We start from the raw sequence: 26,133 nt of genomic DNA, 5'->3' as shown, positions 1-26,133 counted from the left end.
TCAAATGATTTATTCCAAGATGAAAACAATTATCATGTTACTTTCTTTTTCTTTCTTTTTTTTTTGTAAAATTAAGTACTTTATCATGAACAATTATTTGCTTATTATGCGTGATAGATGATAGGTTTTTGTATTTCTGAAAGTGAATTTTTTTATAAAAAAAGTAATAGTTTTAAATTCAGTTGACCCTTTAAAAAAATATATATGTATGTCTGTAAAAAATTACGATAATTACAAATGAGAGAAGAAATTTCAAAAATATTGAGTTATTTAAAATATACTCACATTAATATATCATGTGAATAAGAATAAATTTTTCGAAACATTTTTTAATTTTCATTATATTAACCAAAAAAAAAAAATTCAATGACATTAAAAAAGTCTAATGTTTTTACAGTTTTATTGACAAAGATATAATTTTTTTTGTAAAGATAATTTAATTTTTATTCACATGAAATATTCCAATTAAAAATATGAAAATAAATACATGTATTATATAATGTTAAGAAAATTGACTACATTTAGATAGAAAATAATATATACATATTATTTTAGAAGATTTATCGTAATTTTGTACTCCGATTAATTGTATTTATAAAATATTAACACAATAGGTGAAAATTATGTATAAAAAATTATTTGAGAACTTTCTCTGTTCATTACACTCAATAACTGAACAGAGTTTACAAAGTATATACGATTAAGCATCTCACAAAGAAAACAAACAAAAAAAATGTAATAAATTGTACTTAAAAAGTCAGGTGTGCTTTTAAAAAACAAAATCTATGTCAAATTTGCATTGGCGAAAGCAGTGCAATAAGCATTTAATTAATAATGTCCAACGAATGAAACGTTTGTACTTCTAGAAAAAATTACAAGTTTCATGTACTTATGAAATAAAAAAAAAAGAAAAAATTAATTTTTTTTCACAAATTAAACTAAAAGATTCTATAATTGAAGATTATAATGTTAATCCAGAAATGCAAAAGTTGTTATAATACATTTTGAGATTTTGAGAATTAAATGAAATTATTAATATTATTAATGAATTATTTGAAGAAACTTTATAATTTAATAAATTTTTGGATTATGCAATAAAATTTTATTATATTGAATCATTTATTTTAATTTGCTTGAATAAATTTTTTGAAAAACATTTTTTGTTATTTCTTAATTTTGTTTTTTTATTGCGAAAGGTCAAGGATTGAGAGATAGTTCAAGAGGCAAATATAAATATGTAAGACAAATTGTATCGTATAAACAATTAGTATCCATTATAGTTTTCTAAAATAAAACAATAGTGAACTATTCTATGATTAGTTGTATATTTTGTTATGATTCCAGGTGCTTGAGTGCAGCTGTTCCCCTCGCCGAAAGCAGTCAATCACATTTAGGGGTAGATCCCTTGTTGAGAGAAAACCACCACAGGCTCAGTCACACTTTCTAACTACTACCACGAGATTGTTCGGCGCACGTTGATGTTGCGTCGTGTTGCGTCGCGACGACGCTTTCCTGGAGTGGGATTCCGTTGGATCATTCACAAATGATAGTCGCCACTCGCCGGGCATCAGTTAGTAAGAAGCGCTCAAACTTGATTATTCATCTTTTATATGATGAATTAATTATAACTTTCTCATCAGTCAATTCAAAAGAAGGTCAATACATTTATTTCATTCATTTATTTTATTTAAGTTAAAAAGATAATTAGGATATTTTGTAATTTAATTTTTTTACTTGAATTATTAAATTATTTTTCAGTTCAGTTATATTGGAATTTAACTAGTTAGAGAAACTAGAAGTTTCTTTATAGAGTCAATCATTAAAAAATTCAAATACATTATTTAATTTAATTTAATTATTGTTCAACTGTCAATTCAGTTATTTAAAAATTCAAATGTTTAATTTAATTAGTTTTTTATTCGTTTGATAATTGATATGTTGGGGAAAACTGTCTAGATAAATTATGAAAAAAAGTATAAATTCTTGGGTAATATACGGAATAGATCGACTTACACCTGTTGACATAGACTATGTCAATGTCAAGGGTGCAATTAAAGTTATGGCATATTTTCATCACAAATATAGCCGTTTTAATTTTATTGAAGATAAAAATAGACTCACGTCTATATAGAAAGCGAATTCTTGTGTTAAATTAATTTTCTCACATGCTGCATTATATATTATGTAGGTATTAGTTTATAAAATTTATAAATAATAATTTTTGATATGCAATTAAGTAATGATATTTGAGTTGATTGCTAACGATGACTCTGAGTCAGGAATATTTATTATTATGTAGGTACATTTATTAATTACCCTGAAAATAGAAAATTTTGTTTTGTTTTTTTACAGCTTTTTTCAATGGATAATTTAAAATTTTGTTCTGAATTATTTCTTGAGAGTCCGTATTAATTATTATTGTTTTAATGATTCACTTTTTTAGCTAATTAAAAACACCATATTAGAGAGAGAAGGAACACCATATAATTTTGTTTGAGATGAAACAGAGAAAATCGAAAGGAAATTATATTATGTGTTGGACAATAAAGGAAATCTATTTTTGACCTTGTATCTGACGCCGATTGGAATCATTAAATGGCCATAAAGACATTTTATCAATGTGGATTTGAAACGCTGTGCGCCACTGTTAAAGACACATTTTTATTGAAGGAAGAAGAAGAAGAAGAAGAAGAAGAAGAAGAAGAAGAAGAAGAAGAAGAAGAAGAAGAAGAAGAAGAAGAAGAAGAAGAAGAAGAAGAAGAAGAAGAAGAAGAAGAAGAAGAAGAAGAAGAAGAAGAAGAAGAGAAGAAGAAGAAGAAGAAGAAGAAGAAGAAGAAGAAGAAGAAGAAGAAGAAGAAGAAGAAGAAGAAGAAGAAGAAGAAGAAGAAGAAGAAGAAGAAGAAGAAGAAGAAGAAGAAGAAGAAGAAGAAGAAGAAGAAGAAGAAGAAGAAGAAGAAGAAGAAGAAGAAGAAGAAGAAGAAGAAGAAGAAGAAGAAGAAGAAGAAGAAGAAGAAGAAGAAGAAGAAGAAGAAGAAGAAGAAGAAGAAGAAGAAGAAGAAGAAGAAGAAGAAGAAGAAGAAGAAGAAGAAGAAGAAGAAGAAGAAGAAGAATAGAAGAAGAAGAAGAAGAAGAAGAAGAAGAAGATGCTTATTTGAGAAACTCAAATGTCTGAATATAAATTGCAAGGTAAGCCATTCAAGCTTTTAACTATAATAATATCAATTGCTTTGTTCATGGCACATGTTAATTCTCAGATACCCCAAAGAAAATGTTGTTATTAACAATATATATTGTATAACTTATATTACAAATTTATATTAGATTTTACGTTCAACTTGAATATTATTCATCTTCATTGCATAGAGAATATATATTTTATTTATAAATAATGTCAAACATTAAAATGGATTTCCATGATATTCTTTTCACTTTAAAAGATTTTACTTTAAAATAAAAATTTTATTTTTATATAAGTTCTTTAAATAATTTTATATGCAACCACCTGCCTACGCTTTATTTATATAAAAGGTAAAAAATCAGAAATAATTTTAATCAATTTACACATTTGAAATATAGTTTAATAATTAGAAATCTAATTTAATTCCATAAAATTAGAAAAAAATTATGTTTTCAAACGTATAATTATCTTGAAGATGTATTTGATTATTATTATACAATTTTTAATGAGTATTTCTAAAGTGAACTTCTCAAGAGGATTTTTCCTTCTTTTTTTTGCTAATTAATATTTCTTTTTTTTATATGCACAACAAAATAATGTGAAAAATAAATTACAATTTACAATTTTAATTTACTTGAAATTAAATGGTTAAATTTATATTAAAATGTGTAATTAAAAATTTTGAAAATAATTATTATAATTCCTCCCGGAATTATTAAATTTAACAAATAATTGAAAAAGTTTATGAACGCTACATTAAAGTTTGTCAAGAGAGTTGAGACTGAGAGAGGAAGGGAGAGTGACCTCACAATTTTCACATTGAATGTTGTACAATCACACGAATTTAAAATCTTTGCAGATTAATCGACTTTCACTAAAATAATGTCCATTATACATTTTCATTATTAGAAAAAAATTCTTAAAATGTAAAATGTCTTGTTTTAAAAATAATTATTTATCCGTGCGGGAATTTTATGTTGCACTGATTATTCTAAACAATTTGAAGCCATTTTAATTTAAGTAATTTTTAAAGAAATTATTATTATTATTGCATAACTGAAAAAATAATTAGAATTAAATTAAATTAATTTAATTTACTTCTAAATTTTGTTTGAAATTATAATAATTTGACTATAAATGGTCTCATTTTGAATATATCTTGGCGTTGAGCTGTAAACCGTGCTATTCCAAATTTGACAAGTTTGCACATTCATAGATTAAAGCAAGAAATAAGAAATAAAAAATAATTGCTTTAAGTGTATTATGTATCATTATAAAATCTATTGTATGCTTTTAACGACATATAACAGTTTTACCCTGAGGTATCGATATAGTGTTTGCTGGGCAAAAATATATTCAATAACACGTTTCATAAAATATTAATATAAATTAATAATAATAATTAATAGGGGAAGAAGTTCGTTATATGATTTTGAACTAATATTTTTTATCAAATTTCGCAAAAGAATTCAAGTATTTGAAAAAAATTGATAAAATTCATCCAAAATTCAATGGTTTTCATAAATAAAATTTCCACGGGAATTCAATTGATTTAAAATAGCATTTTAAAAAAAAGTTTCGAAAAAATCAATTATTTAACCAAATTTTTATGCATAATTCTTCACAATAATTCAATTACTTTCACTAATAATAACATTTTTCATCGAAATTCAATTATTTAAAAAAATTTTTGATTAAATTATAAGCATGAATTTAGTTATTTTCATAAATAATAAAACTCATCGAAGAATTTCAATTATTTTTATTACTATTTTAAATTAATTAGGTAATCATAAAATTCAATTATTTCCACAAATAAATTTTTTATATGAATTCAGTTATTTAAAATAAAATTTTCATAATATTTATTATATTTCGAAAAAATTAATTATTTAAAACAATGTTTATAAAATTCTTATGAAGAATTCAATTATTTTCAAACATAACAAAATTTGTCACAGAAATCCAATTCTTTTTAAACATTTGAATAAAATTTCTCGCAATAATTCAATTATTTTGATAAATAATAAAATTCTTCTCAGGAATTTAATTATTTTTGGAAATTTTAATAAAATTCTTAGCAACTACCTATTCAATTATACTTTATATAATTAATAAAATTCATCGCAGGAATTTTAATTATTTTTAATACAATTTTAACCCTTTAATGGCCAAGTTTTTTGCCGTTATTATAAATGTATAATGTTTAGTAAATTCGTTTATTCTATTATTCAATATGAGAAAATTTTTTTTAAACATTTTCCACCCCTTAAAACCACCCCTAACGTATATTACTACCCAAAAAAATTGATAATTAATCTAAGTGATGAATTAAATATTTGTTAGCTCCTGTCTGCTTTATAATTATTTATAAATATTCTCTGGTTGTTGAAAAATGAAAAATAATTATAAATAACCACTTGAACACCACCCTCAAAGTCAAATAGCCACCCCTTGACGATAATAGTTTTTGTGGATATTTAAGAAAAATCTATAGATTCCAAATGCATCTAAATTATAAAAAAATGTTTCTAATTGACACAAATGTGGATAATAATGTTAAACACCCCCCTTGGAACCCCACCCCTATTTCATAATTATTCTTACATACTGTCAATAGTTTTGAACAATTAAAAAAATTATTTTCATTGATTCTATACCCCAGGTAGAAATTGACGACCGGGATGGTACCGGCCCGGTATAAACGGCGGATTATAAGTGCCGGGGCAGTACCGGCATAAGACCGTAATTTTTACAGTCTCGGTACCGGCAAATTGCCGGATGATAGCTGCGGCAGGTATCCGGCATACGTACCGGGCCGGTACCGAATTGTCCACCGGGGCGGTACTGGCCCGGTTATTGTTGGAAGGCATTTAGTGCCGGTTTATTACCGGCTGCACAACCGGCTAGGTACTGGTCCACTACCGGCATAAGTGTGTTCATTCCGCCGGCGCAGTACCGGTAAATTGCCGGATGATAACTTCGGTAGGTATCCGGCAACCGTACCGGGCCGGCACTGATGAATATCTGACACAGTACCGGGCCGGCACTAAAAAAATTACATTTCAGTCTGATTAATTGTTTAATTATTATTATTATTATCAATGTTATTATTAATTTTAAATTGGAAACAGTAAATATATTAAATGCTGAAACAGAGAAACATAAACAATTATAGAAAAATCTGAAGACTCGATGAATTGAACTCAGGACCCTGAGACTGCAAAGTCGACACCACATCCGCTAACCTAAACCTGCATATGGAAAGTAAATGCAAAGTGAGTTTATAAAGTCCAACCGACATTCCACCTGGCAGGAGTACCGGGCCGGCACTAATATTCAACCGGTGCGGTACCGGGCCAATATTTGTATTTTCTAATTTATTTTAATTCAATTTAAATCATTAAAAATAAATAAATAAAAAAAGTAATTATAAATAATAATAACCGCCCTATTCACCGGCTAAATACCGGGCCGGCACCAATAAGCAACCTACTCGGTATTAATATAATTGCCGGCATAACTAACTAATTAATTTATTATTAATAATTAAATTATTTAATTAATTAATAAATTAATTTTCAAATTTTTTTTCCACTTCTTTAATTCTTTTTCTGCTAGTTTAACATTAGCAAACAACCGGGACGACACTGGGCCAGTAATAATATTTTTGTCGGCAAAACTTCTGTGCCAGTAGAAAGTATTAAGTAAATATTTGTGCTGGGCGGGTGCTGGGCCGGCTCAAATATTATCACCGGCAAATCTCCTTCGTTCGTATAAAAACAAAACCAAATGGTGGTACCGGGCCGGTGCTGGGCCGGTACAAATATTATCACCGGCAAATCTTCTTTGGCGGTATAAAAACAGAACAAAATAGTAGTACCGGTCGGGTGCTGGGCCGGTACAAATATTATCACCGGCAAATCTTCTTTGGCGGTATAAAAACAGAACAAAATAGTAGTACCGGTCGGGTGCTGGGCCGGTACAAATATTATCACCGGCATATCTCCTTCGGCGGTATAATACAGAGCGAAATGACTGAACCGGGCCGGTGCTACGCCGGTGCTGGGCCGGTAAAAATATTATCACCGGCAAATCTCCTCCGGCGGTATAAAACAGAGCGAAATGACAGTACCGGGCCGGTGCTGGGCCGGTAAATATATTATCACCGGCAAATCCCCTTCATCAGTATAACAACGAAACCAAATGGTAGTACCGGTCGGGTGCTGGGCCGGTACAAATATTATCACCGGCAAATCTTCTTTGGCGGTATAAAAACAGAACAAAATTATAGTATCGGGCCGGTGCTAGTCCGGTAAAAATATTATCACCGACAAATCTCCTCCGGCGGTATAAAACAGAGCGAAATGACAGTACCGGGCCGGTGCTGGGCCGGTAAAAAAATTATCACCGGCAAATCTTCTTCGGCGGTATAAAAACAGAAGTAAATTATAGTATCGGGTCGGTGCTGGGCCAGATATTTTTTATCAACCGGCCCGGTACACACTACCAGTACCGGTACAAATCCACATTTACCACCGGGCCGGTACTGGGCCGGTATTTATTTCATATCCGGCCCGGTACCTTTTTGCCGGTACCGGCATAAGTCCGACTTTACAACCGGTTCGGTACCATGCCGGTCGTTAGTGCTGACACTTCTTCAACTTTTCTGCCTGGGACGTTTCGAATATACGAAAAAATAGTTTTATGATGACTATGTAATTATAGTTAATGTAAACTACCGTTTAAAAAACAAGCCCAAAGTCAAATAACCACCCATTGCTGATAAAAGTTTTTGTGAATGATAAAAAAAATCTATAGCTTCTAAATGCTTCTAAATTATAAAAAAATTGTTTCTAAGTGACACAGATATGGATAATATTAATAAGCACCCTCCTGGAAACCACCCCAATTGCATAACAAGATTCAGCCGAATCTAATAAATTTTTAAATTTATCGTCAGCCATGTTGGATCTGCCATTCTGAATTTTTTAAAACTGACATCGGATTCGTAATCAGCGACCTCGAAAACCCCCGAGTGACAATTTTTAGACGAATCTGATGAATTTTTAATTTATCGTCCGCCATATTGGATCCGCCATTTTGAATTTTTGAAAACTAACATCGGATTCGTAAACAGCGACCCTGAAAACCCCTGTTATATTTTATATTTTTTGGGAAAACACAAAAAGAAGAGGTTCACGATTTTAATGAAGAAAATGTTTATTTCAATAGTTTTAAGGTATTTGTCGCGCGACTGGTCACTCTCAAAAGTTTGTATCCGTTGACTGTACTTATGAAACGATTATGAATGCGAGTTTCCGAAAAACTTTTGCGGACGTACAGTTTGACACACAGATGTTCTCAATGTACATTCATAACCTCTCGCATGAAAAACGATCGTGGCAACGTCGCAAGTTTGGCGCATAGCCGTCTTTAAAATTTCGCGCCAAAAGTAGCAGACAAGCTGTAGTATTTAACAAGCGCTATTGCCACGTTTACGAATTCACCTGTCATTTACAATAAATGTTAAAATAAGTTTTCAAGTTTGATGTTAAATATCTAAGGACAGTATTTTATGACGCTGAAAATTACTGGATTATGCCCTGAAAAACTGATTATTATGCGAAATTATGCGTTGAAAAATTAAAAAGTGCAAATTGATGCTTTTGAAAGAAAAACGCTATTAAGGACCCAAATAAAGGTTTTAACATTATGTTAATTTTTTTAAGAAAAACCACCAACATTTTTAAATAAAGCAACTTATTCTCTATAAATATAGAGTAAAGGTCATCATAAGAAATATGTTTTGCGATGACCACGGTAACAAGGAGCTGGTTTCTCAGAAATACAAAATTCAAACGAATTTAGTTAAAGTAAAAGATAAAAAAATGCTGTGGGTTCTCAGCTGTAAAAAGATATTGTTTAGGGTCATCCATAAAGCATACTTAATTTCCGAAATTTTATCCCCCCATCTTGATACTTTTTCCATTAATGATTAATAATATGAAGCCTGATATTTTATGGACCCCCCTACTCCTTCAAATATCACATGCTTTATGGACGACCCCTTTCTTAAAAAAAGAAATCATTCTATTGAGGTGAGGAGTAGATTTTTATGTATTAAAAAAGCACACTAAACTCAAGAAAAATCGGAAATTCAGTGCAGTAGTTTTTGAGAAATAGTGCGATCACCGATTTGCAAAATGCTGTTTTAAGAAAAACGAGTTTAAAGTTTTATCATACTCTTTCATTAGACGAAATTTTGTTCCGGGCTACATGAAGCCAGACTTAACTGAACCTTACTTCAGATCTTTAAAGCTTTATATCTCACTCAATTTTTAAAATATCAACTTATTATTTCACAAACATATGTCTGAGACCCTACCCACACAGTACCGAAACTTTCCTAAAAATTTATTAAAGATTTACTTGCAAACCTCGAAGAATTTACTTGCAAAGTTAGCTCAACATTTATTGGAGTGGGACATTTAAATCTTTGCAGAATTTTCACTAAACTTTGCAAGTAAATACTTCCAAGCTTGCAAGTAAATTTTTAGTAAATATTTAGGAAATTTTCGGTGTTGTGTGGGTAAACTTAGAAAAAATACAAGAAAAGAAAAACCGATTTTTTGAAAATTACAACTAGGATTGCCCTTTTAATTATGTACCGTCAACCGGGGCTATTTTGTGCACCAAATAGCTTTTTTTTGATTCAAAGATTTATTTAAATTCAGAATTAAGAGAATAAAGAAAATCAACTTTTGATATATGTTGTGGACATCCTTCTGAAGGTTTCCTATAAATTTTGCAAAGAAAAAAATTTTTTTGTCTTAGTTATAGTCATTGAAAGTCGTGAACACAATAACTCCCGGGATGGGGCTATTTTGTGCATCGAACTTTGTTTTTCTATAATGTTGCGTAAACAATTTTTTTAATCGTTTCTGCTTCATGAAATCTTTTGTGTATATATTTAAGAGTAAATTAAAAAAAGAATGACCTAGTAACATTTTTTTTGTAGATATATTATACAAAAAATGTAAAATAAAGCACTAAAATTTTGCTAAAATTTGGATTTACTAAAAATTAACAATCTTTCTTTAAATTGTATATTACGCAGATAGTAAATAAAATTTTTTTCTTTTTTAATATATATTTTATAATAATATACTAATATAATTATAAAATGATCGTTTTAAAACTTATAAATAACTTTAAAACATCATTTCAATAGGAGCTTTTTTAATGGTTTTGAATGATATTTTTAAAAAACTTGAAATAAATATTTTTAAGGTTAAATAGATAACATATTAATATCTAATATGACTTTCAAGTTATTTTAAGAGAAACGAGAAAATAGTTTTAAAACTAATTTTAAAAACTTATAAATATTAATTAAAGTTCATTTTTTGAGGTTACGTTGTGCACCGGTAGAGCTTTTAATCGTTTTAATGATTTTAATTAACGTATTTACAGTTTTTTGACAGAAAAGTAAGACAAAAATGTATTAAAATGATAAACAGAATCTTCTTTACTTACTAAATAAAATATTTATGAAAAATATTTGATTTTTTTAAGTGCACAAAATAGCCCCATGGAATCCTGGTTTTTCAGTTTTTTCCACTTTTCTCTTAAAATAATGAATAAAAAGTTAGCGCATTACGTATGTATCATCACAACACAATTGAAAACAAATATCTAACACAGTTTATGAGACACATTAAAACTCTAGAAGATCTGGTATAATTTTTCCGAACTTTCAAAATTTTTTAAACAAATTTTCCGTTTTTAGGAATTTTTTTCTCTTAATTGCCAAAGAATTAAATAATAACATTTAGTGCTCTCTATTGTCATGTAATCCAACTTTCATTTAACAAAATAGCAGATTAAAATAATTCATTTTAATAATTTTTTTCATTAAAAAACTCGCGTGCACAAAATAGCCCCCGGATGCACAAAATAGCCCCAGTTGACGGTATGATTAATTTTATTCATAAATTTATGATAAAATGTATTTATAAACAGATATTTCGTTAATGCAGATTTAGACTGTGAAATATTTTTATATTTCTTGCACAAAAAATATAATTATGCACAATTATGCGAGAATTCAAAAATTGTGCGATGAAAAAAAATTATGCGTTTTGATGCGACATTAAATTTATTTTATTTTATTTATTTAAACATTATAATACGTCAAACCTTAAACTTTCTTTCAATTTTTTAAAATTATGCGATTATGCGCTTCGCACAAAGTGTAGGTCTCTATAAATATCTTTTAAACAAGACGGTGAAAAATTTTCATTTTTTTTATAAAAGTTCATTTTGGTTCAATAGATAAAACTTTGGTTTTTCTAAAAAATCTGACGATTAGTATAAGTGCAAAAATTAAAAATCTGTGGTTTGCATATGTTTTTCCTATACCTTACATGTTAAAAATCGAAACTTTGATTTCATTTTTTGAGACTTACAGACGGTCAATTTTATTTTAATAGGCCTTATTTTCCCAGCAAACACGTTATATAAGTATTCTATAACAGTGAGGTCACAGTGTTATAGAACAGTTGTTCCTAACTAGTTATAGATCTGTGATATTACCTGATTGTAACAGAGTTCTAGAACATAGTTACAAGTTAGTTACAGAATATTTCTGTATTATGCTTATGTCACAGTTCTATCACAATGTGATGTAAGAGTTACATAACTTTAATGTCACACATTTTCTGTAACGGTTGTTCCAACCTTGTCCTATAACTGTGTAGGATCATTGTTATGTAACTGGTCTAATCATCTGTTGCAATGCAGTTCTGTAATATACTTGCAATTACAATTAAGAACATTTCTGTAACAACGTTACGTGTCAATTCTATAATGCCAAAGTCATAAATAACTAAAACTAACAACTGTCGTTCTAATCTAGTTCTGGAAATATGTCCGAACAATGTGGTGTAATTCATATAATTTTTAATATAATATAATTCATAATACTTTATAAAAAATACCTATATAGTAATTATTGACAACAAATTGCTTTCTTATTTCTTTTATAATACTATTAGTAGCATTTTTTACTCTATCTTTAAATTTTCTTCAGTTTTATTATTCTTCTGGTGACTATTTAAACAATATTACACGGAGAAAACTGGAGTATTCAACTAACTATCTGGAGGGACAAACAGACTATATTTGAGGTTAAGTTTTTCGTAACAATCTCGGAGGGATAAATAGACACTCCGATGATTAATTTGACAAACTCGGAGGGAAAACTTAACTATCCACAGAATCAGGCTTAACACTCAAAACATAACCCTCTAAGTTTGACTATCCAGGTTTCTCAGTGTATTATGTATAAAAGTCTCATAAATGTTTTAATGGTGCATGTAATGTAATCGAGGGGGTATTTACTTGTGAATTATTAACGTGTACGCTCCTCCCGTATGAGTCACGCAATAGAGTGTAATAGAGCATTATTACGTCAGTGTAGTACCACATATTATAGAGGTAATAATCAGTAATACCCTGTAATAGTTCTGTACACGGAGAAAAATTTATTTGTACTGATTACAATAGTCTATATTACTGCTCGGATATGTGACCACTTTTTGTTATGATTACTATAGCTGTTGTAAGGAGTACAATAGGGTGGTCCTTAAAAAGGTTTTTTCGAATTTTCTTGCTCCCAGGGGCTTAAATGCTTCCAAATTAATAAAAAAAAATTCCCTAAAAATTTGAGCTCTTAATATTAACTTTTAGATAGTCCGCACTCAAACTTAAGTTTAAAAATTTTTTTTTAATTTTTTTATTTTTTATTAATTTATTTTGATAAAATTTGGAAGGTGAATCAATACTGAGGAGTATTACGGTCACAAACACCTAAAATCAGACAAAAGGATCTTCAAAAATATCGAAACAAATATTTTTTAGCAATTTTTGAATTTTTGAAAAAAAACGATGATTTTTGTATTTTTATAAATAACTTTTTTATCTATTAATATTTTCATTAATTCTTGTCAAAATTACATTCCTGACATGAAAACAAATCGATTAATGTATGGGGCATTCCAGGCCAAATCGGAAATTATTTTGCTTTTGCATCTTAAATTTGTATTTTAACATTTTTTTTCTTTTAGTACTCTTTGAAATGAGCTACCTTGATTTTCTTCAAATTTTTTTCATAAAGCGGTTCAGAAGATACAGATTTTTGAAAAATGACGTTTTTAAGGTATTAGTCACGCAGTTGGCTCTGGTCAAAAGTTTACCGGGCCGCTTACTAGAGTGGGGCAGTGAGAGTGAGAGAGATAGTTTAACTCCCCACTCTATTCGTTCGTATGAAAACTCAAATAATTTAGTTATTTTTTTAACTTTCTGTCTATTGACAGAAAGTTAAAAAAATAACAATTAATAACTATTAATAACTATTTATAGTTTGGCACGGTCAAAAAATGTCATGTTTTTTTTATTTATTTGTTTCATCTAATTGAATACTTTGGTACTTTTATTTTAAAATCTGACGATTAGTTATCATATAAATAATTATTAAACAAAATCAATACATGCATAGGGTGCTCCCTCCATGCAAAATGTATGAACTTTGAATTCATTTTTTGAAGCTTTGAAACGGTCAAAATTAATGAAATTGGTCTCATTCTGTAGATAAATACTCCAGGAATAAGTATGCAAAATTTGAAAAAATTCTGACGAAAACCATTTTACGCGACTAATACCTTAACGTAAATTTTTTTTAAATGCTTATAACTCGGTCAAAAATTGATCAAATTGGACGTTTTTATAATGAAAAGTTTTGTTTTCACCCGTAGTTTTCAATACAAATATTAAAAAAATTTTTTTAAATACCTAATTTACGATAAGATTTTATAATTTTTAAAATAAAATTTAATTTTTAACAATGTATGTATCAATCAATTTATTTAAAAATATTTTGTAAGAAACTAGCTTAAATTAACAATTTTTAAGCCTTGTCTGATCGTGGGAAAACGATGGGATCTATTTAATTTGAAATTTTTAATGTTTATATACACAGTGAAAACGGTAGGCCAAACTTGTCATTTGACCAAATCTCAATTTTACACAGAAAGAAGGTTAAGTTTGGAGAGACTCAGCCTAAAAACACATTTGCTGTGAAGAATTTGTGTGATTTTGTCAAATGGCAAGTTAGTCATTTCATCGGACAAGGCTTAAAAATTGTTAATTTAGCGCTAGTTTCTTACAAAAAATTTTGAAAAAATTGATGGATACATATATTGTTAAAAATGAAATTTTATTTTAAAAATTTTTAAATCTTATTGTAAATTATTTAAATTTTTTTTTAAATTTCTATTATAAAAACGTCCAACAATTTGATCAATTTTTGACCGAGTTATAAGCATTTAAAAAAAAATTTACGTAAAAAACGTTATTTTTCAAAAATCTGGATCTCCTGAACCGCTTTATGAAAAAATTTGAAAACAATCAAGGTAGCTCATTTCAAAAAGTACTAAAAAAAATGTTAAAAAAAAATTTAAGATGCAAAAGCAAAATAATTTCCGATTTGGCCTGGAATGCCCCATACATTAATCGATTTGTTTTCATGTCAGGAATGTAATTTTGACAAGAATTAATGAAAATATTAATAGATAAAAAAGTTATTTATAAAAATACAAAAATCATCGATTTTTTTCAAAAATTCAAAAGTTGCTAAAAAATATTTGTTTCGATATTTTTGAAGATCCTTTTGTCTGATTTTAGGTGTTTGTGACCGTAATACTCCTCAGTATTGATTCACCTTCCAAATTTTATCAAAATAAATTAATAAAAAATAAAAAAATAAAAAAAAATTTTTTAAACTTAAGTTTGAGTGCGGACTATCTAAAAGTTAATATTAAGAGCTCAAATTTTTAGGGAATTTTTTTTTATTAATTTGGAAGCATTTAAACCCCTGGGAGCAAAGAAATTCGAAAAAAACCTTTTTAAGGACCACCCTAGAGTACAAACATAAAGGTATCCCTTACAACAGCTATATAGTAATCGTTCCTACTAAATTCTTAACATATTACATAGTCTTCGTAATCATTCCAAAAAGTGGTCACATATCCGAGCTGTAATGTAGACTATTGTAATCATTAAAAATAATTTTTCTCCGTGTAATACCCTATAATACTAGATAATACGCGTAATAGCAGGAAAATTTATTATTTTGTAAAATCTATTTATATTTAAATGAAAAGTTATAGAATATAAATTTGTTCTAAAAATTTAGAAATTTCATTAATTAAGCTTAAATTTATTGCTTTAATCTTTCATTTAAAAATTAATTTTTAAGCCTTTCCTTATACTTGTTACTTTGAAAATTTACATTTTTCAATTAACATTATTAAATATAATGTATATTATACATAACATAATTATACTATTGTTGCAAACACAGTATCCTTTTTCAAGTTACAAAGTACATTTTCATAGTTTTTTCGTTATATATGTAAATTCTAAACTTCCTTTCATGAGCCTCCGTGGCGCAGTTGGTAGAGCGTTTGATTTCTAATCCACTCCTAGCTGCGTCTTGCGTTCGAGACCTCGTGATTGTAAATATTTAAATAAATAGCAAAACAAATTTTCTTCGACATGTATAAACATTCTGGGTATGTATGACATGCGAGAACAGCGTGGAATATTTTTTTAATTTTAATTTAAATATTTTTTAATGACAGATATGAGTAACATATATTTGTAACTGTTCTAGAACTGTGACAAGTATCTTTATCACCATGTTACAGATCTGTTACTTAACTGTGACATCCCCCTGACTACGACATTTTGCGTATCCAGTGAGTCCCCTGTGAGTCACCAGTTACAGAACATGTTCTTCAATTATTTGTCACAGTTCTGTAACAGATCTGTAACAGTGTTTGCTGGGTTGTAGATAAATATCCAAAGAATAATTATGTGAAATTTAAAAAAAATCTGACGAAAACGAATTTACGTGACAAATACCTTAATGAATAAAAGAATTAGTAAAATTTAAAATGAATATTAATTAAAAATAAATAATAATGGTCACTCAGCCGATAATTATAATTTCAATAATGAAAAGTCACACAGACTATTTCACACACTCGACGCTTTCTCTAACAATTTCAAGACACACAGTCTTCTCGAATTCTTCTCGCCCGACGATCTCGACTCTCTAGGAGAGTCCAGAATAGGGTTTGTGAACGTCGGTAGAAGCGCGTTGGTCACGTGAAGGAGAGTCCAGAATAGAGTCGAACTTCGACTCTATTCTGGACTCTCCTGAATAGAGTCGAACGCGCTTCTCGCGCTTCTCGCTTTCACCAGCGAACTGCCTCTAAGCCCTCTCTTAAGGCCAACGCAGAATAGATCTGTAACCGGAACCGCAATCGTAACCGTAAGCGTAAGAATGAGTTAGAGAAGGATAAACAATATACCTATCCTTCTTTAACTCATTCTTACGGTTACGCTTACGATTGCGGTTCCGGTTATAGATCTATTCTGCGTTGGCTTTTATCCCTACTCATGCCACACACGTACCAACTCAACATAGGGCCACATTTTTAAAAGAAAATAATAAAATTTGCTAACACCCCCGAGTAATAAATTTTAGGCGAATTTGGTAGATTTTTAAATTGTTTCGTTTTTTTGGGGTAGTTTTCATTAATTTTTTTTACCCTGAGGTAAAATTTTGTTATTAATTTTTTTACAAAGTTTACAATATTTTAAAACATATGTTACTTTGATAGCCGAAAAAAAAATTTTCTTGAAATTATACCTTTGTTTTAATTTTTGGCATTTTTTGAAGGGGTGTATTTCATAAAGGGTAGTTATTTGGAAAATGGCATTCATATGTATTTGTTACTCTCGCTCACCCCTTCAAAATGAGACCTTAGCGGAGTTAATCCGTTATCCCAGATAACAATTTGAGATTGATATGCTCGCATGTATGAGGTTTCTTTTCGCACTCGTGCCTTCACTGACGCTGACAGATGCGTCCTCATATGAGACGCATTACGCTCGCATGTCATAAAGGTGCATGATGCATGAGAGTGAAATGCGAGTCTCGTGCGTTTTTTAAGGATTATTTATGATAAATATATTGTAAAAAATTAAATACAAAAATCTAAGGTTAAATTTAAAAATATTTCATTAAAATTTTTGCATTAATACTGAACATTTTTCTCTTTAGTCTTGAACATACATAACCTCCTATATAACCTATAATAAACATTAGCTGAGATCATAATTCGTAATAAATATAAACTTTTCAACACAAATTCAACAAAAGTCAACTGTATAATATAATAAATTAACAATTTGGACTGCGTCTAAGAGCCTATCTATTCGAAGCAAATCAACTTTAAATACTCTTGTTCGATATGACCGTTATATTTTTTAATTGTTCAATTTAAAAACGAGTTAAAACAAAAACAAATATTTATAAAACATAAAATAAACAAAACTGTGATTCGCACACGCACTTTTTATAAATAACAAACAATCACGACATTCACCCAACGATAAAACCACATGCTCAGAGCGAAACTGGACGTCATGTGACTCGAGACGGTCGACGGACTGTGACGAGCGACTACTATCTCGCTCGAATCACACTTCGAGATTAATCGAATCACGATTGTATGTCGCGGTGAAATCAAAATTATTAAGAAAGGATATTTCCATTTATATTTCAATAAATATAAACCTGAGACTGAGAACGACTAAAGAATATAGTATAATAAAATACCCAAACATATTTTCATGTTTTAACAGATGTTATTTTATATAGCTTAAAGAATGAATATTTCCACTTTTAAGAAACCCAAAAGTATTTCTAAAACATCATAAAGTTAATCCGGATTAAGAAAAATGTGTTTCTTATAAAATCTAAACTCTTCGATTCCTTCCAAAATTATCTGTTTTTCTAACACTATGTACAATTGTAAAATATACCCAAAAGTATATATCCTTTAGAAAGTCATAAAATCAGAACATCTTAGTTTTATAGACCAGATCCTCTATTCAGGTAATAACTACCGAAATTGTACATCTAAAAACTTTCGATCCTTTTACCTTAAAAATTGTCACGTATTGGAAAAACCCAATTTTACATTACTTTTAGAACTGTATTTGGGTTAGTGAAGTGCATAAAAGTGTATAGTAAAGTGGGGGATGCGCGTCACTTTTAACATGCGCACTTCCCTCAACATGGACTAACAGCTGAGAACAACTCTGCTAGAGGATAACTACAAGACTAGAAGTTAGATCTAAGTTGACGGTTGACTGACAAGGTCTCAAGAAGACTGGTTTCCATTAATAATTAATATTATTAATTGTTAATTGATCCATTTTGCTTGTGAGGTTTTCCCTCCGTTTTAACGGAATATTATTGTTTTATTATTTGTAATTCCCGGTTCCTCTTAAGGATTCAGCCAAAGTATGAACTCAACGAATCAAACAAGAGCACGCGGAGTTTGCGCATAAAACTCATATGTCCTCGTAACATACCCGGTTCCTCGCGAGCGGTGATACCGAGCGCATCGTGTGTTACATTCGTAATGAAAGTTTACGCTATTTGTGCATATTGCCGTCTTTTGTGAATCGTGATTTTCCTACCGAAGCGTAGTCGAATTTATGTAGTGTAGTGTGGAGAAAAAACACTGCAACAATGATTCGCATATTATTAAACCATCTGAAACTCACGACTCTGACGTATCTAAGGAAAATCCTTCACCAACTCAGCGCACAAAACAAACAAACTCGGACACATCTGACAAAACTAACACAAACACTAATCAGACACTCAGCTATGATAATTCTCTGAAAAGCAACTGTGCAATTTTTATCCAACAAGATCCCAAATCAGCTGATTTTAAAAAGGACCTCGGCCCTATGTCCGTCGGTCGTATCCTTCATCCGTTATTCCCAAACAAAATCGTCGAAATTAATCAAAGTGGACGGGGTAAAGTTAGGGTGCGATCCCATGTGAGCAGAATACGTCGACCGAAAGCAGAAAATCATGAGTGCAAAAGAGATAAGTAGATATTGTTGTTCTTTTCACTCTCATGATTTTCTGCTTTCGGTCGACGTATTCTGCTCACATGGGATCGCACCCTTAGAGTTACCGTAAAATCGGGTCAAGTGGCGAATCAACTACTCAATCACCCCCAGCTGTCATCTCACGGTCTGATAGGCATTATCCCTACAAGTTTCGTTTCTTGTCAGGGAATTATGAACGATGTCGACACGGATATTACAGTTGAGGAAATTATTGAGTATGGTGAGGTTATGGGCCCACACGTAAATAAAATCAAAATTATCCAAGCGCGGTGTTTTAATCGCAAAGTTTACGACGAAAAAACCAAGGAGTTTAAGTTCGTTCCGTCGAAAACCGTCCTACTGACCTTTCAGGGTACGGTCCTTCCTCAAAGAGTAGCGGTCTACAAAGGGTCAAGTCCCATTCGTCCTTACTTTCCGAACCCTCGTATATGTATGAAATGCTTTAGGTTTGGCCACATCGCCAAACACTGTCGCTCTCAACCACGATGCAAGTCCTGCGGGGAAAACACCACCCATGATACAACCAACCCTTGTCCAAACACTTCAAAGACACCAAAATGTGTAAACTGCTCTGGTCCTCATCTGGCTAGATCCAAGGATTGTCCGGAATTCACCTTTCAAAAGGAAATCCGTACTTACGCTACCATACACAGACTCTCCTTCATTGAAGCAAAAGCTATCCTTCGACCTAGAAACACAGGTGTAACCCCGAACTCTTTCAATTTCTCAAATTTTCCACAGCTTGGAGAAATCCCAGCTCCTTCTTCGACAAATCAAAACTCTTCTCAACTTTTTTCAGACATCACAAATCTCTCATCTCAAAAACGGAGAAGTCCCATGATTGGACCTGCCACCCAAAAAATTGGCACGCCCCAGTCACGGAAAAGAACTAACTCCTTCTACGCAACACAATGGAACAATGGTAGAGACGGTAGCGATCTTCCTAATGGTTTTGCCCTCTCTGCATCTCGTTCCATGTCTAATCCTTCAACATCTAACACTATTGATCAAACTTCCAACCACGAATCCTTCCCTTCATTCCTAATCTCCATGATCAAAGATCATGTCACACAACTTTCATCCAGTTCTTCACCAGAAAAAACTAAACACAACGAAAGTCTACTTAATACTATTATAGAAAGCATTATCTTATTGTTCAACTCCGTAAACAACAACATTAATGGATCAATTGTCTAAAATAAATATCCTGCAATGGAATTGCCGAGGTGTCTCTAAAAAGGCACCCGAAATTCAAAGTCTCTCTAATAAATTCGACGTCCTCCTTCTTTCCGAAACCTTTTTAAAACCCGATAAAAACCATAATTTAAAAATTTTAAAACAATTTAATATTATTAGAAGCGACAGAATAGTAAATAAGGGTGGTGGTCTCATTATCGCCATTCGCAAAAACTTGATATTTTCAAAAATTTCAACAATTTTTACTCAGGAAGACGAACTTGAAACACTCGCTGTCTCAATTGACTCTTCTATGGGTGAATTATTAATAGTTTCTGTTTATAGAGTCCCTGGTAGACAAACCCCCCTTAATTATTGGAAACGCTTCTTTAATTCAATCAAAAATTCTGGATTCAACTCCGTTTTTATCGGAGGTGATTTTAATTGTCATAGCACTCTTTGGGGAGGCTCTTATGTCTGTCCCAATGCGCGTAACTTATGTGAAGAACTGGATGAGATGGACCTCATCCTCTTAAATGATGGCTCACCTACCATGGTAGACCGGCCACCTAATCTCGGTTCTGCATTGGATCTTACTCTCGTCTCTTCAAACCTTTTCACATCCTCATCTTGGAATGTCCTTGACGATCCGCTGGTAGTGATCATCTACCTATTCTTTCGTCATTGGGCATTTCAATACCAATGGCATCTTTTTCCTCTCACAAATATAATTTAAGAAATATAAATTGGACCCTATTCTCCACCACACTGCGTTCATCCGTGGAGTCAAATTCTGATATTTTATACACTGATAATCCTATCTCTGATTATAATAATTTTGTAGAACTCGTTGACTTGTCAATTAAAACAGCATGTCCTCAACGGAAAAACGCTCCCGCGAATAAGAATGCTACCTCTTCCAGAAAACCTTTTGTTCCTGCACCTTGGTGGGACAATAAATGCGATGAAGCCATTAATAATAGAAAAATAGCTTTTAAAAATTATAAAAAGTTAGCTAATTACTCAAATTTTCTTAATTATAAAAAAGCGGAAGCCATAGCTAAGCGCACGCTTAGTGAGGCTAGACGTCAATCATTTAAAAACTTCTGCGATTCCCTGGACAGACATACTCCTTTAACAAAAATATGGGCCATAATAAAGTCTTTTAAAAACCGATTTACTCAACCTGCAACAGCTTCATGCTCAGCAGATAGAGAAACGATAGATAAACTCCACTCCCTTGTGGATGATCTCTATCCCCCTACGGAATTCCACGACAATTTTCCCAATAATTTCGATAATAACCCATTTCTAGAATCAGCCTTTTCTTTATCAGAACTATTAATAGTAATTAAATCTTGTAAAACTAAATCCTCCCCAGGCCTTGACAAAATTGATTTTAATATTATTCAACATTTTCCAGAGGAGTCCCTATCACCCCTCTTATCAATCTTTAATAGAATAATTTCCAGAGGAACTTTTCCTCCTTCTTGGAACAATTTTCTTATCTTTTTCCTTCCAAAATCCTCATCTTCACCTGGTAAATTTTGACCTATTTCTTTGGCCTCTTGTCTCTTTAAAGTCGCAGAAAAACTTATTTATAATAGACTCACTTGGCTTATAGAACGCGATAAAATCCTTAGTCCTTACCAATTCGGTTTTCGGAAGGGCAAATCTTGTACGGATAATCTTGCCTTAATCTCGACAGAAATTTGGTCAGGCTTAGCTCAACGTGAATTTGTCGGTGCTCTCTTTTTAGACATAAAGGGTGCTTTCCCTAGCGTAGTTCCAAATATTTTAGTAAAAGATCTTAAATCAATTGGCATTCCGGAATCAATATCTCGCTTTATATACAATTCAATAAAATGTAAAAACATATATGTCAAGATTAATGGCGTGGTTATTGGTCCAAGAACTAGCACTGTTGGCCTTCCACAAGGTAGCATTCTTAGTCCAATTAATTTCGCAATATACACTAGGAATCTGAATACTATTATTCCCGCGGATTGTGAAATTTACGAGTTTGCTGATGACTTATCAGTTTCATGTCGTTCCCCAAATTTAAATCAAGTAATTAACTCCCTTCAAAATAGCCTTAACTCCCTTTCGGATCACTTGTCTGAGGGAGGTCTGGAAGTTTGTCTAGTCAAAACCAAATTTGTTATCTTTAGTAATAAAAAACTTGATCTAAATGATCCAACCCTTTCATTATCTTTAAATAATCATATTATTAAACCATGTCCTTCAGTTAAATATCTCGGCATACACTTTCATCAATCTTCCTCCTCTGATACTCATTTTAACTATTTGTGTGATAAAAGTAGAAAGATTTTAAATGTACTAAAGGTGCTTCGAGGTACTTGGTGGGGAGCAGATCCTCAACTTTTACTTCGCATTTTTGACTCACTAATTAGAAGCCCTATTGATTATGGTTCACAAGGCTCTAACTTTAAGTCTCATAAAAATTTTTCGCGTTTAGAAAAGATTCGTAACCAAGCTCTGCGACTAGCCATAGGCTACAGACAGAGCACCCCAAATAACGTAATGCTTGCAGAATGTTGTGAACCCCCTTTAAGAAGTAGATTTAATTACCTTGCTAAAACATATCTTTACAGAGTTTATTCAAATTCCACTCATCCTCTTCCAGCTAAGCTTGCAGAACTCTCTCTTGGCTTGGATGCGCCTTTGTTTGTCCTTCTTTAAATTTAACCTCTAAATTCAAAATTTCAAAACATGCTTCAATTTTTTCTCTTGAAGCCTTTGCAATTGTATTTACTTTAGATTACATTATAAATTCTAATCTTTCTAATACGGTCATTTTCTCAGATTCTCTTAGTGTTCTTAAAAACCTAGCTTCTAAAAACATCTACAAAATTAAATCTTATATCATTTTTGCTATCAGAAACCGCTTAAAAATCCTTTCTAATTTAAATCGTCCATCTACCCTCGTTTGGATCCCTGGTCACTCAGGTATCGATGGAAACGAGGAAGTGGACAGGGCGGCGAAAGACGCATCCACCAATCATCAACAACTAGACATACCTCTATCTTATTCTGACTTCTTTTGTCTTGCTCGAAAACAGCTATCTGATAGCTGCAACTCATACTTTCTGGATGTAGGCAAAAATAAAGGTGCTAAATACACACAATGTTTTTACCAACCCAGAAGAAAACCATGGTTTGCGAACTTCGTGGCTCGCAGACTCTGGATCACTTCTATATGTCGTGCAAGAAGTAATCACTATAACCTTGGTGCTAGTCTCGCTAGAAAATATTACATTCAGTCTGGCGATTGTATACACTGTCCAAATATTGATGAAGATCTCGATCACATTCTTTGGTCTTGTCCCAGATTCGACACATTTCGTCCAGACTTAATTAAAGCCCTTTCAAGAGCTTTAAAGTGTCCCCCTCCATTTTGCAGTGTACAATTTCTCTCTAACCCTAATCCAAGAGTCGTCTCTCATGTTTTTAGATTCTTAAAACGCGCTAATATTAAAATATAATTGTTTACTTTCTTCCTTTAATCTCATGCTTTTATATTTTATAATTTAAACATATTTATCTACTCGAATTACATTGGTTCACGGGAACGTAGACGGAGTGCTATTTATTTGCTCTCCGGCTGTGTTGCCGTGCACACCGTGGTCGGTCGGCGTTCGCGCCGCCAAACTTTAGGTCGCAGTCCCATGGCAGCGTTTTGCGTTGCGTCGTAATGGGAGAGAAAAAGACGCAAATATACGTTTGCTGCATTCTCTCTTATTACAACGCAACGCAAAACGCTGCCATGGGACTGCGGCCTTACTCTGTTCACAGGCTTAAGCCGTATTCACTAGTCACCAGGTCATGGCCGTATATACGCAGCGTAACGCAAGTATAAGTGCCAACGCTGAACATTGAAATTGAATTCGTAACATACCCAGCGGGCACACTTCTCTTTTTGATAACTTCTAGTTATCGTTTTGAGTAGATGTTAACATTTTGATGCCTTTTAGTTATCGTGTGCCGCCTGCGATAATATCAACAAGTACATTTTCGGCCATATTGGGAAAATTGGCTGCGCACCTTGCGCACATGCGCATCGATGAGACCGCGAATATTAAAAAATTATAAAGTCAAATATTTTTCTGCCTTTATTATCAACTTTAGATAAATAAATGAAAATAACGTTCTACAGTAAAGTTTTATTTTTTTAAGTAAAAGTTTTTTGTAGTAATTTATTATTATTTAAATTAAATTATAAATTACAATCTATAATAAATATTATATATATGAGTCATTCCATTATATTTCGACTAAACTCTTTGCCGACTAATTTTAAAAAATTATAATATTTTGCAGGAATGATTTTAAAGATATTAGGATCATCGAACAAAAAGAATTTTTTAAATATTTTTTATATTTATTGTAAAATAAGCATCCCAGTAAAAAAAACTAATTCAAACGGATTGAAATGAATTAAGATTTTGGTAGAAAGCGGGATTCATTCAAGCTCTTTGTACAGTCAGGTCCCCATACTGTTAGATTCCAAACTGTTATGTCCTCAGTAGTGTTATGTTTTTGCATAACCTCCAAATTCAGAAGTGTTAGGTGACGTCACGTTATGTCACCAATTTTCAGGGCCGTATTCTTACGCCCAAAGAAAAGGGGGCATATACTTCTAGGCCAAACTTGAGGTGTATATATTTACGTTCCTGAAAGGTGCGCAGTAGACATACTTTGAGCACATAACAGAGCTGAGTCTGGAGGAGTGGGAAATTTCTGGAAATGTAACAGTATGGGGACCCGACTGTATATAAAGTCGTAAAAACTGTCTATTAGAAAATATTAAAGAAAACACATAATTTACTATGAAAACGTAAAAAAATTATTAGAATTTATTATGAATGAATTATTTGATTATTATAAATTGATAGAAACAATTATTATTAAGAAATATTAAATAAAAAATTATTTTTTGCAACACTAACCTGTAAAATTGAATTTTACACACAGAAAACTGTGTGTAAAGTACTTCATTTTATAGCGGTGTGTAAAGTGTTACTTTACACACCGCTAGCAGTGTGTAAAATGAATTCCAGTGTGTAAAGTGATTTTCAGTGCGTAAAATGATTACTTTACGCATTCTTGTGACTGTTTGATGAGAAACCATGAATTAAAGCTTTTAAACAACAATTTACAATCACATTTTTATTTTAGCTTCTAGAAAACTTCATTTAACAGTTCCCCCACTACACCTAAACTTTCAGTAATATTGGCAATATTGCTGCAAGTTTAGTTGTTTTAGTGTTGCAAAAAATTTTGTATGACACTCGTGCGTAAATCAGATTATACGAGTGTGACGTTTGCAGCTCGAGCCGAAGGCGAGTGCTGCAAACGTCACACTCGTATAATCAACGATTTTACGCACTTGTATCATAAATAACTATTAAAGTTCACCTGGCAAATAACCTATTTTTGCAAATTTTATTCGCTAAATGTGAGAAAGAGAAATCATTAAATTGAATAAAACCTTATGAAATATAAAGAAACTTTTAATAACTTTTAGTTTTTCTTATCACTTTCTTCCTTTTTTCTTCACAAATGTTAAAAAAGAAGCAATTAAAACTGGCACTTTGCTTATTTTCACGATTTTAAAATGTAAATAACTTCTGCCCAGAAAAATGAAAAATTACGAAAATTGGGCAATAATAATATGCTTATTTTACAATAAA

The 26,133-nt window shown here is 31.3% G+C and overlaps 2 protein-coding genes across 3 annotated transcripts in view; both read left to right on the top strand.

Annotated features, from left to right (window-relative positions):
- Positions 1-3,032: 3,032 nt before the first annotated feature.
- The window catches only part of LOC122502350 (neuropeptide Y receptor type 2-like), a 94,804-nt gene continuing 71,703 nt past the window's right edge, over positions 3,033-26,133 (top strand). For both annotated transcript variants that reach the window (XM_043612363.1, XM_043612364.1), the window contains exon 1: positions 3,033-3,186. The gene's annotated coding sequence lies outside the window, so the exon portion shown is untranslated. The remainder of the gene's footprint in view (positions 3,187-26,133) is intronic.
- LOC122502351 lies at positions 18,873-21,570 on the top strand. Its single transcript, XM_043612368.1, has 2 exons — positions 18,873-19,155; positions 19,303-21,570. The coding sequence occupies exons 1-2, from the start codon at positions 19,076-19,078 to the stop codon at positions 20,438-20,440; spliced, it is 1,218 nt and encodes a 405-aa protein (XP_043468303.1). The 5' UTR covers positions 18,873-19,075; the 3' UTR covers positions 20,441-21,570.

The sequence above is a fragment of the Leptopilina heterotoma genome, unplaced genomic scaffold (genome assembly GCF_015476425.1).
Source record: "Leptopilina heterotoma isolate Lh14 unplaced genomic scaffold, ASM1547642v1 Lhet_228, whole genome shotgun sequence".
Classification (NCBI taxonomy): Eukaryota; Metazoa; Arthropoda; class Insecta; order Hymenoptera; family Figitidae; genus Leptopilina; species Leptopilina heterotoma.
This window is presented reverse-complemented; position numbering and strand designations above follow the sequence as displayed.

Bases quoted from the DNA above. Each gene is read 5' to 3' on its own strand.
- LOC122502351 (XM_043612368.1), top strand. From the start codon at position 19,076: ATGTCCGTCGGTCGTATCCTTCATCCGTTATTCCCAAACAAAATCGTC. The intron at 19,156-19,302 runs GGTGCGATCCCA...TCGCACCCTTAG, and splicing joins AGTGGACGGGGTAAAGTTAG to AGTTACCGTAAAATCGGGTC.